The sequence below is a fragment of the Phalacrocorax aristotelis genome, chromosome 3 (genome assembly GCF_949628215.1).
Source record: "Phalacrocorax aristotelis chromosome 3, bGulAri2.1, whole genome shotgun sequence".
In the NCBI taxonomy this organism is placed as follows: Eukaryota; Metazoa; Chordata; class Aves; order Suliformes; family Phalacrocoracidae; genus Phalacrocorax; species Phalacrocorax aristotelis.
Window position 1 is genome coordinate 51,814,295 of NC_134278.1, and position 12,646 is coordinate 51,826,940.

Sequence of the window (12,646 nt, forward strand, 5' to 3'; positions counted from 1 at the left end):
AAGGTAAATGAAACTTCAAGCAATATTCAAATCTATTCAGCAGAAGTAGCCAAGTCACCTTCCCTTCCCATGCAACCATATTTTCAGATTCTCAGATCTTAAAAACATGCTGCCACTGATTGGACCCAGTAAACATAGTGAGCCAATTAGGTATTCAGTTTGAGAATAAAAATAATGTAAAATATTTCTATTGCTTTTGTGTATTTTGTTTTAACCTCAAATAAGGCATCAACTTTGTGGCAGTGGCTTTAAGTCTCTATTCTAAATTAAATTAATACTTCATTAACCAATGTTAAAGTATAAATTTATTAACATTCTAGAAAAGTAATGAAGCTTCCAGAGGCTTGCAATAATTTTCTGTCTGCAACCTCTGGAACTATTGGTTTTATTTATTAACTGTTTAGTCCCAATTTTCTACTTCAAAAAACATAATAGAATTGAAGGAGGAAAAACCAGATGAACCAGCTTATTTCAGCGAGACCATTTTAGCTTTAGCAAAGCCAAGACCATATAAATGATAATAAACAAGTGAAACAGAGCTAAGCATTCCAAAAGAAAGTATAGCGGTGACTCATGAAACAGTACTCAATCTAGTAGCTTGTCTACCTTCTATGTTACTTAATGTGTTGAAATTGGTTTGAAAATTGGCTGATGACGACCATGTACATTTTCTAAATTCTCCACCAAAAACAAAGTAAAACATAATGCATGACAACATAGAGCAACCTCATTTAATTTGTTCCATTAATATCTCTAGTATTTACCCTGCTTCCAATGAAGTCAATCTGATGCAAACATACTGTTTTTGTCATCCTATTCCCAATTCCAAGAATTGCTGTTCAGTATGACAGCGGTTAAACCAAACCAAAACAAAAACCCACAAAAACCACAACAAACAAGTCAGACCTGGAAAGTTTTCATGGAAGTAAGAAGCCAGCTAAAGGAGAGATTTTACGCATGTCTGACTAAATGAAGTTACAGTAAGAGCTCTTACCTCAACAGACACGAGATGATCCATAGACCTCAAGACACAACCCCCTAGAAAACCTGACTTTGAGTTCTACAGCTAAAGGCAGAGCTTGTTTCAAAATCTCCATCAAACTGAAATGCAATCGTGTCAACACAAATGCCTCTCCCTGCTGAAGTAAACTGTTTTTTCCCACACTTTAGCAAAACCCCTCCTTTCTATGCAATCCCTAATCCAACCTTTGAGAATAAAACAGAATTATGTCAATGTGCCAGTAAAAAGTAAAATTACATTTTTAATATTGAAGAGATGGAAGTGTGGATACACATTAAATCTGTGCCCAGATTAAGAGGAACATTCAGATTAGATGGCTTCAAGTCTCAGTTTAAACATAAAATAATTTCCACCTTCTCTCTTCAGCAATCAATACCCAAAAAAAGGTGAGATTCTTGAGTGTTAAATGTAAAGCACTTAAAAGGCTGTGGAAGAATATATCAAAATCTAAAGGTGCTATGAAAACTATACATGCATTGTTTGCACAATTTTCAAAAGTTGGAAGCAATGACAGACCCAACTAACCTGAATAACATTTGTTTGCTGTTCCAGAAATAAATCACAGCTTTATAAGCCTACACTTAGGACTCATTTCAGACACCAGAGTTTTAAACACTAAAAAAATTTTGTCAAGGGTATATCACAAGTAAAATAAAATAAAATCAAAACAAAAGTGGGTAAAAGTACTTCTACAGCAATCACTTACATTTCCAGTTTTGGGAGCATTACAGCAATCAACATATCATAGTCCTTCAAAAGAAGGGAAAAAAATATGCCTCAACAGCCTCCCTCTAAATGATGCCAGTACACTGCCATCATCAAATATCTTCTTTAGAATGTCATTAACCAAACTGCCTAACAAAAAAATCCATTTCCAAGTGACAAGAGGTCAACATTTTAAGTAACAGTGAAAGGAGCTTTAATACTAACTTTTGCTGAAGATAACTTGCTTTAAATACCTAAGCTTTGAAGAACAGAGAAAACAGATTCAGTATCATTTTCTCAGGTTCTGATGGGGTCTTTCTTGTTCTTCTGGATCTTTCAGACCTAAATATGTCAAAATAACTCTATACGATAACAAAAAATATCAGAATTTAACTACCCTTTCAGTATACTTCTGAAACACCCAGTATTCATGCCACTCTGTTCATATTAATTCTTCACACGCTTTATGCTTTTGCACCTTTGTCTCTGTCTTTGAGGTCTGCTCCTATCTGTTGTCTCCTCCAATTCTCACACTTTATGGTACAGCAAATGAGCCCACAAACTACCATCAAATCCCCACAACTCTGGCTGAAGGAGCAAGTTTTGTGACAGGACAAGTATATTCTCAGAACAGACAGCTATCAACAAGGAATGGTGCTGCTCTCTGCAAGAAATCCAGCCATCACTTCAGTGTCAAGACTCCATCCATTATATTTGGAAGGGATAAATCATGCCATGAAGACTTTCTGTAACAACGGCTGATGATAAAAACTGTAACTTGAAAACAATCAAAACCTATGCCAGCCCATTCCCTTCTGCCCCAACAAATCTTACATTCTTGCGTCAGCTAGCAGACTCCTATAGTGGTGGATATGCACAGGACAGAAAAGACTGCACAAAGAATCACCTAGTGGAGCAGGACTGAGTTAAAACAAAAACAGATGACTATAGAAAAATAAAAGAGAACAAACTGCTACACTGAGAAAAGTATTTTCATGTATATAAAAATATTTGCGATCAACTAACATCTGAATTATCCGCATGATTAAGAGCTAAACTGAATCCTAGTGGAAGAGAGAATTGTAACTGATGACACCATATTTGAGGAAGACTTTAAAACTCAGACCTACTAGAAAACATTCAGGTGATTAAGCAAACATTCAGGTTTGTTGCACAAACCAGTATGCAACACCTTCACCATTTCATTTAGCATACATGAACATTATTCAAAATGTCATTAGCTGAAATTAAGTACACTTATTCGTATATTGAGTCAGCTAGTGTCACCAAATTCACATGTAGGAAGAATATTTTCTTCTAGCCATTACCTGATGATTATTTTGGGGTACACACAACTATGCTTATAATCTCTATCCTACATCTTTAAAAATAAAAAATATATACATAACAAGTATTTCAGATAATACAAAGCCAGTCTGTCCATTGCAGAAATATTTTTATTATCAACAATAATTTCAAGACTAATTTTACCCCAAATTTCTCAGTGGCATTTGCTGCTAAGCAGTTGTTAGAGATCACTGGAATCTAGTATTAATAAACAAACATCCAACCAAACCTAACAAATACCCAGATCATGGATTAACTGATCTTGGACAGTGAATGTATCATTCATAGAATCATACAATGGTTTGGGTTGGAAGGGACCTTTAGAGGCCATCTAGTCCAACCCCCCTGCAGGGAGCAGGGACATCTTCAACTAAATCAGGTTGCTCAGAGATACATCCAGCCTGACCTTGAACATCTCTAGGGGTGGGGCCTCCACAACCTCTCTGGGCAACCTGTTCCAGCACTTCACCACCCTCATGATAAAAAATTTCTTTCTTCTATCTATTCTGAATCTACCCTCCTTTAGTTTAAAACAATTACCCCCTGTCCTGTCACAACACACCTTTCTAAAGCAATTACCCCCATCCTTCCTATAGAGCCCCTATGAGTACTGAAAGGCTACAATAAGGTCTTCCCGCAACCTTCTCTTCTTCACGCTGAACAGCCCCAGCTCTCTCAGCCTGTCCTCATAGGAGAGGTGCTCCAGCCCTCTGATCATTTCTGTGGCCCTCCTCTGGACTCGCTCCAACAGGTCCATGACCCTCCTGTGCTAAGGGCTCCAGAACTGGACACAGTACTCCAGGTGGGGTCTCACCAGAACAGAGTAGAGGGGCAGAATCCCTTTCCTCAACCTGCTGGCCTTGTTTCTTTTGATGCAGCCCAGGATACGGTTGGCTTTCTGGGCTGCAAGCGCACATTGTTGGCTCATGTCCAGCTTTTCATCCACCAGTACCCCCAAGTCATCCTCTGCAGGGCTGCTCTTAATCCCTTCATCCCCAGCCTGTACTGATAATGTGGGTTGCCCCAACCCAGGTGCACGACCTTGCACTTGGCCTTATTGAACCTCATGAGGTTCTCACAGGCCCACCTCTCCAGCTTGTCCAGGTCTCTCTGGATGGCATCCTGTTCTGCTGCCGTGTCAACTGCACCGCTCAGCTTGGTGTCATCTGCAAACTTGCTGAGGGTGAACTCGATCCCACTGTCTATGTCATTGATGAGGACATTAAATAGTACTGGTCCCAGTACAAACCCTTGAGGGACACCGCTTTTTGTATTCAATATTACCATAGAATCATAGAATCATTAAGGTTAGAAAAGACCCTTAAGATCATCAAGTCCAAACGTTAACCTATCACTGCCAAGTCCACCACTAAACCATATCCTCAAGCACCACGTCTACCCTTCTTTTAAATACCTCCGGGGATGGAGACTCAACCACCTCCCTGGGAAGCCTATTCCAATGTTTGACAACCCTTTCGGTGAAGAAGTTTTTCCTAATGTCCAACCTAAACTTCCCCTGGCACAGCTTGAGGCCATTTCCTCTCGTCCTATCGCTTGTTACTAGGGTGAAGAGACCGACCCCTGCCTTGCTACAACCTCCTTTCAGGTAGTTGTAGAGAGCGATGAGGTGTCCCCTCAGCCTACTCTTCTCCAGACTAAACAACCCCAGTTCCCTCAGCTGCTCCTCGTAAGACTCCTTCTCTAGACCCTCCACCAGCTTCATCGCCCTTCTCTGGACATGCTCCAGCACCTCAATGTCCTTCTTGTAGTGAGGGGCCCAACACTGAACATAGTACTCGAGGTGCGGCCTCACCAGTGCTGAGTACAGGGGCACTATCACCTCCCTGCTCCTGCTGGCCACACTATTCCTGATACAAGCCAGGATGCCGTTGGCCTTCTTGGCCACCTGAGCACACTGCTGGCTCACGTTCAGTCAGCTGCCAACCAACACCCCCAGGTCCTTTTCCTCCAGGCAGCTCTCCAGCCACTCTTCCCCAAGCCTGTAGCATTGCATGGGGTTGTTGTGACCCAAGTACAAGAGTCGGCACTTGGCCTTGTTGAATCTCATACCGTTGGCTCCGGCCCAACGATCCAGCCTGTCCAGGTCCCTCTGTAGGGCCTTCCTGCCCTCAAGCAGATCAACACTTCCACCCAGCTTGGTGTCATCTGCAAACTTACTGAGGGTGCACTCAATCCCCTCATCCAGATCATCAGTGAAGATATTGAACAGGACCGATCCCAACACTGAGCCCTGGGGAACACCACTCGTGACCAGCCACCAATCAGATTTGACTCCATTCACCACCACTCTCTGGGCTCGGCCGTCCAGCCAGTTTTAACAGAGCACAGAGTGCACTTGTGCAAGCCGTGAGCAGCCAGCTTCTCCAGGAGAATGCTGTGGGAGACAGTGTCAAAGGCCTTACTAAAGTCCAAGTAGACAATACCCACAGCCTTCCCCTCATCCACTAAGTGGGTCACCTTACCATAGAAGGAGACCAGGTTAGCGAGGCAGGACCTCCCTTTCATAAACCCATGCTGGCTGAGCCTGATCCCCTGGTTGTCCTGCATGTGCCACATAATGGCATTCAAGATGCCATTCATGTCACGTTCAACAGTGACATAAAAATGTCACTGTTTTTCAGAATGAGATAAAAACAAAGATTCAGAAGCTTCTGATTTAAGTTACAACATAGATTTCCAGAAAAAGGCATCTTAAAGCTTTGAGGTTACACACACATATTAAGTGAGTCTGAGAATTAAATCTGTACCATAGCTAGAAAAGCAGAAACCTTATCAATTTAGAATATTTTTTAAAAATTAGTTATAAAAGTGTTGCTTTGCATCAAAAATCCTATTTAACAATACAGAGACTACGGAACTGAAGACATTGAACATGTACTTATCTCAGTACTAAAATCAGAAATGTGTGCTTTAAAAAGATTTCCAATACTAAAAAGCCGATGCTGTAGAAGTATAGGAGAGTAGCTGGAAGCAAAAGAAAAGCTTTAAGTACTTTAAGCCATTGAAGACATTATAGTAACTACACTGACAACAAATAGAATTAACCTCCAGAGCAGATCTCATTTTTTGTATCAAACTCTTCTTAAAGTCCAATTAAGTAATCATCATGCATTTAGTGTATTTAATATAAATTTGAATAATATCTTAAAGTGCATGAGGTTTACATAGTGAGTTCTGGACAGCAGTGCACATCTAAAGACTAAGGTAAAATAAGAACATATATGAGAGTTGATTAAGGAAATAAGCTATTCTTTATTAACGAAACAGAAAAAATTCATGCATTTGAAACACTTTTTTTCCAAGGTCAAAAATTAACATAGCAGAAAAATACACGTATCAGTTGAAGGAATTACTTTTTCTTGGAAAGATTTCACCCACACATAGTTTGTAAGACTATGAAGTTCTAACTGTCTACTAGAAAAGGTAACTTAAAAATCGTATCAGTTCCACTTGTGGACTTAAGATTAACTCAGCTATGTGTTAAATGAATTACATTTTTTTAAATCTCAACATAAATTAATCAAGGCAGAAAACCTGGATACAGTTTAGATTAAAAGCATCCAAGACCTTACGAGCAGACACGGAAAAAGGAATGCCTCTCACAAGAGAAGGAACAGGAGATGGTTGGTTCTGTGGCTATGAACATACAAAGCTGAACGTTTCAGACAATCGGAATATAAAGGTGTGAGACTGAAGCAAGTTACCAGGAATTAAGAAAGGATGTGGCTTGTAAAGTATGAGATATTCAATGGAATCTGCGGACGTACATATTTTTAACCTTGTGTCAGATGCTCCTTTTTTTTTACAGTGAGGTACAAGCTAAGGAATCTTGCATTTACTTCACAGCATGAGCATATATAAGCAGTGGTAACAGTGTAGACGTAAACACTATAAATTAACACATGTGGCACATCCAACCGCCTAAGAGCTTTACCAGTTGACAGAGACTAATAGCTGAGGAAGACGATACAGAAATCATTTGTGGATTACACTAAGATTTCTGGTGATTAAAGCAAACGAGTTATAAATCAATTGGTCAAAAGAACTGCTATGTTCTTAGACATTCTTTATTGTAATCTCATGAACGGCTTTGCATTGTTTTGTATAATGTAACTTCAGAGGTGATGAAGGAAAAATCTCTGATAGGCTTAGCTATTAAACAGTGAGTACGTCTGTAGGCAAGGTCAACATAATAAGTCTTCATCAATACCTGTGAAAAGTAGTTCAAATTAGCATAGCTTTCTTCATCCCTTGGTAATGGCATCAACAGAAGTCATAGCAAATTATAAAGTATGCTGCTATCTACACTCAAATTACAGATTTGAGCAGTCTAATCCTTGTGAATTAAATGCAAAGTAAAAAAAAAGTTCTTGCTCACCATAAAAGAACTTTTTAATAAGCTTAATTGGCACCATCACTTTTGCTCATTAGAACGGGACAATTTTTTTCAGTATTACAAAATGAACAAAATAAGATAGCATCTAATACAGTTTATTCATCTCTTGCCAAATGTTTCCAGTACAGAAGACAAAAATTTAATGATTTTAATTAATCTGATGTTTGCAAGTGATGAGCATTTACTCTCCTCACTGAGCCAGTAGGAGTTACTAAAGCTGGGCAGCTTTGAACAGAAAGACGATTCCCATACCTACAGACAAATTTTGGTAAGTAACTCTAAGCTACCTATATTTGAAACTAACAGCCTCTGGGAATCTACATCTCTCTAGTGCCAGCACATCTACAGTTCCAAAACTTAAATCCTTCTAAACTGATACCTACAATGAATAGACTTATTTTGTTTTTACGTAGTGCTGGGGGAGCACATGGTGCTAAGCAACAACAAAACGTGCCAGTCCCTTGCTACGATTTCTACAGCTGAAAGGGCACAAGCTGTAAAGCACAGGAAATGCAAAACACAACACAACACAGACAGAATGACAAGTGGTTGTTATTACTGAAATGCGTTACAAAGTAAGTGGATTTTCAGGAGCTTTTTGAAGGAGGATAGTGAAGGAACTTTACGTACGTTAATTGGGAGGCTGTTCCATGTGTAGGAGGCAGCGTGGAAAAAGACACAAAGTTGGGAGTGAGCAAAAGAGACAAAAGGGGAATTAAGAGCGATGCTTGGGAAGTGCTGACGGTAAAGGAAATGAAGACCAAGGTTAAGCCAGAACCAAGAGTGCCTTGAGCACGGCTAACTTTATGCAAGGGAGGAAAAAGAATTCCTGGCAAAGGCTTAAGAAGCAAGGAAACATGGGCAGTTATACAGGAAAGGAGAAATGATTTGTGTAGCATGTCCCACAGGAAAAAACAAAAAAGTAAGAGAATTAGGAAGTGGGAGACCAGTTCACATCAAATAACTAGTGTAACAAACATTTCAGTCTCAAATAATAGAAAAGAATTAACTTCACTGAGATTATAACCAATACCCAGCCAGATGTGAGGAGTGGTAAGAACAGACTGCAGTGATTCTTTATCTACAGCTGTTAAATCACATGAAAAATCACCATGTAGTGTAAAAACCACATGCCCAAAATAAATTCAAATGGAAAAGGTTAGACAAAAGGTGTTTTAAACATGCCATTCAATGTAGCAGTAAAATGTGTTTGTTATGGTTGTTCTATAAAATGAGTAAACTCACTTGATGCACAAATAAATTCTGTCCATACAGGGTTTTAGCTGCTGCATTCCTATTCATCATCACTGTCACCAGTTGTGAGAAATACAGACTCAGTGTACACTGAACTTTGATAAAGAAAACTTTTAAAATACAAAGCTGCTAACCCAGAAGAGAAACCATATTAATTATTTTTTAAGCATATGAAAGGGAATGAAATACCATGATTTTACTTGTTCTGAGCATGGTCTAAGTTCACTTTCCTCCTAAATTACAATTTTGTGTCTTGAGAGCTAAGCACAAAAAAATTGAGCAACTTGTCACTAACGTTAGTAACAGCAACTTCTAGATTACTGAAGCCTTAAAAAGTAATATTGAAATTAATATTACCACTTCCTCTCCTTGCCGGTATTTTCAAAAGGAATTACAAACATTGATTACTCTTACTAAGCGCTTGATATCTTCTGGGTTTAAATACAAATCCAGGCCAAGAAACTCACATCTTATCAATAGGTTTGGAGCTTGAATATTTGTCTGAGTTCAATGATGTCACTGATGTCCACCTCTACAACAGATTAAATCAAATCATATAATATTTTGCTGGAAACTTAGACACAGACATCTACGTCTCTACTCCTCTTCCACATAGTGATAGTCCATCAGTAGGCCCAATTCACAGTGCTTACTTTTTTTTTCTTATTGCCTTTCCATTCATACTGTCAGAAATTCACTGTTTAGAATTAGGTGATTGAATGTTGGTCACTTCCGCTATACCTCAGTGAAAGGATTCAGTAAAGCAGTCCCTCTCCTTTCTTTTTTGGGTGGTGAGGGGGGTGAGGGTAAAACTGCAGGGTAAAAAAATTACTAAATACATTTCCAAACTCTATTTTAGAAGGTATCAAATTAGGAATGCTTTCTTTAACTCCAGGAAAAGTTTAACTTGCAGGAAAATTCTTTTAGCTTCAAAATGAAATCTGACTTTAAAAAAATTCTACATAGCCTTTTGCAGGTTTTAAAGTGTACAAAGAACAGGATGTCAGTTAGACCCTTAATTACAGAGCAAGAAATTTATGCATCTTTGCGCTGTATGAAGGTATGCCACACACACTTCTGTTTGAGCAAGCTCATATTACACTAGCTTAAACACTCAGGAAAATCTGTACTTACCCACAAATCATGTTCAGCATAATCAAACAGCAGCCAAACCTTTCTGTCACTGTGAGAAAGGAAAACCTTCTGCAACGCAATCACATTAGGGTGCTTCAACTCTCGTAAAAGCTGCAGAGAAACAGAGAAGCTCTTGTTACCTCTTTGCTTGTTAAGGAAAGCAAACAACAGAAAAACCAAAACAGGTCTTAGCAAACAAGTAATCCTAAAACAGGCTCTAGGAGAAAAGATGCCACTGATTCAACACATTACCTTCAAAATGTCAAAAATCAGGATATACACAGCCTCCATGGCACAGGATGCTGTTCTACAAGCACAGCCGACCATCACTAGCTACCTTTCTGTCTGTCCCATGCTCAGCACACAGCTGCCCATCCTACCTATTCATCCCACTCACCCTCAGCTTCCATCTTAAAGGATGTTATTGCACACAAACGTAACTGTACTCATCAAAGGTGAACATCAGAATTTAAGGAAGCCAGAATGAAGCTTGTGCAGCTGGTCCAATTCTTTGTGGACAACAGAGTTCTTCATCACCACATAATTATCGTACTACCAATAGTTTTCTTTTGCATTGTATTCCTGCCTTGCTTGCCTGGAAATCCATGGGGTTGTTCATCTCAGAACATAAGGGTGTTTTCAAAGAAAAGTTTACCAAAACCATTTTTCTAATGGTTGTTTCGACTACTATCCTGTACTCCAGAAATAAACCCAAGCTTTTTTACTGCTTTCCAGAAAGAAAACTAGGTCTCACGTCCAATTAAGACAGCACATTAAAGCAGGCACCACTGCTGAAGTCACCCTTCAGCCAGCTGACAGTTTAAATCAGTCCTCAGTAGGAGCTGAAAAGCAGTACTCCCAAAAATATAATTTCCAAGTAATCACTTCTCCCCCCCCACCCCAGTCCACACTGCACTCACAGAATGATTGGTCACTTCTGTTTTATCTGAAAATTGCTTGCATCTGCAACACTAGTATATAAATTACCAAGAATCAATTTATAATGGCGAAATAGTAAATTGGAGTAGTTTCCAAGGCACATTTGAGAGAAATTTATCTTCCATTTTTTTCACCTTACAGAAAAAGACTCGAAATGTTTTGGGTGTTTTGTGGTTTTTGGTTTATGGGTTTGTTTGTTGTTTGTTTTTTTGTTTTTTTTGGGGGGGGGATAAGTAGGATGATTAATTTTGAATTATATTATCCTTTGGCTATACAGATATCTGACGACAATAAATCTTCTAAAGAATATTATAACTGCTTATATCTATTCCAGTTTTCCAGCAAATGAAATAATTTAAATGTATTTTCTACCATGCAGAAAGTGTTTCCTTCTTTTTGTTTCTTCCTCTCCCTAACACTAAGCATTTCTAGCTGTAAAAGAAATTCCTCCTTAATGAACTGATCAGCAGTCATGCCCAGGTATCACTTATGAGACACAGTAAAAATAATTTTGTCACCTAACACATAGTAACAACTTGCAGAATTATAAAGTAACAAAACCCTAGAGATTAAAGTTGTGTCTTCCACATGCATCAAGACATGTTGCTCTATACCTTGTCTTTAGTAATATTAAAAAACTGTCTTCCAGTAAGGATTCGATGTGATGCCTCTGCCTTTTCTTTCTTTATTTTTTTTAATAAAGAGTTCTTTTCATTTCAGGATAATTTTTAAACTAGGGGGAGGAAAAAATTATAGTAGGCACATTATTTTTTTAATTGCCATTAGATTTTTCTTAAACTGTTGGCAGCAATAGCAATATAAAATAATTTCAAATTGTTCAAAAAGAGAAAAAAGGCGGCATTCTTTCAAAATAAGTAGAACTTTGGAGTAAGAAACAGCCAAAGAGTATATAGTTCCATATCAACTTTATGAATTATATGCTCACGTATAATAAACAAGTTAACAGAAATACTATGTAGAGCATAAGAATAAGAAGAATGCCTGAGGTGGTGTGCATTAACAGAAAGGTGCAAATGAGACATGAATGTGTATGTTCTGCAGCTCTCAAACACCACTGCTCACACCAGTCCACAAAAAGAAACTGTATGTCGCAGTGGTCACCATCTATCAGAACAGCCTGATTAATAAATGAATCCTGAAACCTCTCCTTTTCATGGAAGTAATGAAAAAGGATGCTTCCATATAAAAGAAAGTGCTAAATTTCTTATCCAAAACAACAGTGACATACACTCATTTACAATGTGTATGTTATTTCTAACACATTTTTATCCTCTTTTGATTCAACTTAGATGACTCAACGAACACTCTTATCCAAACCCAGCATTTTTCACATGACACAATCGAACCGTTACTGGTATGATCTTAAAGACTGATATTTGTAAAAACCATGAGAACATGAGGAATAAATCATTATGTTAGTTTTACACTACACATGTTGGGTTTCTAACAGAGAATGTCTGTATCTGAGCTAAAGAATAGAACACTAAGGCCAGTCTGCAAAAAAGCTCTGACACTGTGTTTTTCAGCTAGCAGATGACTGTTCATAGTTGCAGCCTTAGATGGCAAGAGCTCCCACCAAAATGACAGAAGTTTGCTTACGCAGGTTACAGACCCACTCTACCCACCTGCTTCTCAAGTCTTTTCTGCTCGGAAAACCTAGCAATTTTTCTAAACCACGTAAATTAGCATGTTAAAATCAATAAGGTTAAAGGTTTAAAGTTGTGGTCTAGAGAGGTTCCCAATACCTTAATTATAGGGGCTACAGAAGCCTTATAACATTGTATTTTTTTCTCTCAAGAGGAGCAGTT

General features: G+C 38.5%; 1 protein-coding gene across 1 annotated transcript in view; it reads right to left on the minus strand.

Moving 5' to 3' along the window:
- Positions 1–12,646, minus strand: part of CDK19 (cyclin dependent kinase 19) — a 136,208-nt gene that overhangs the window by 76,004 nt on the left and 47,558 nt on the right. Inside the window, exon 3 of the mRNA XM_075087448.1 lies at positions 9,879–9,989. Coding sequence (XP_074943549.1) covers positions 9,879–9,989 — 111 coding nt within the window. The remainder of the gene's footprint in view (positions 1–9,878; positions 9,990–12,646) is intronic.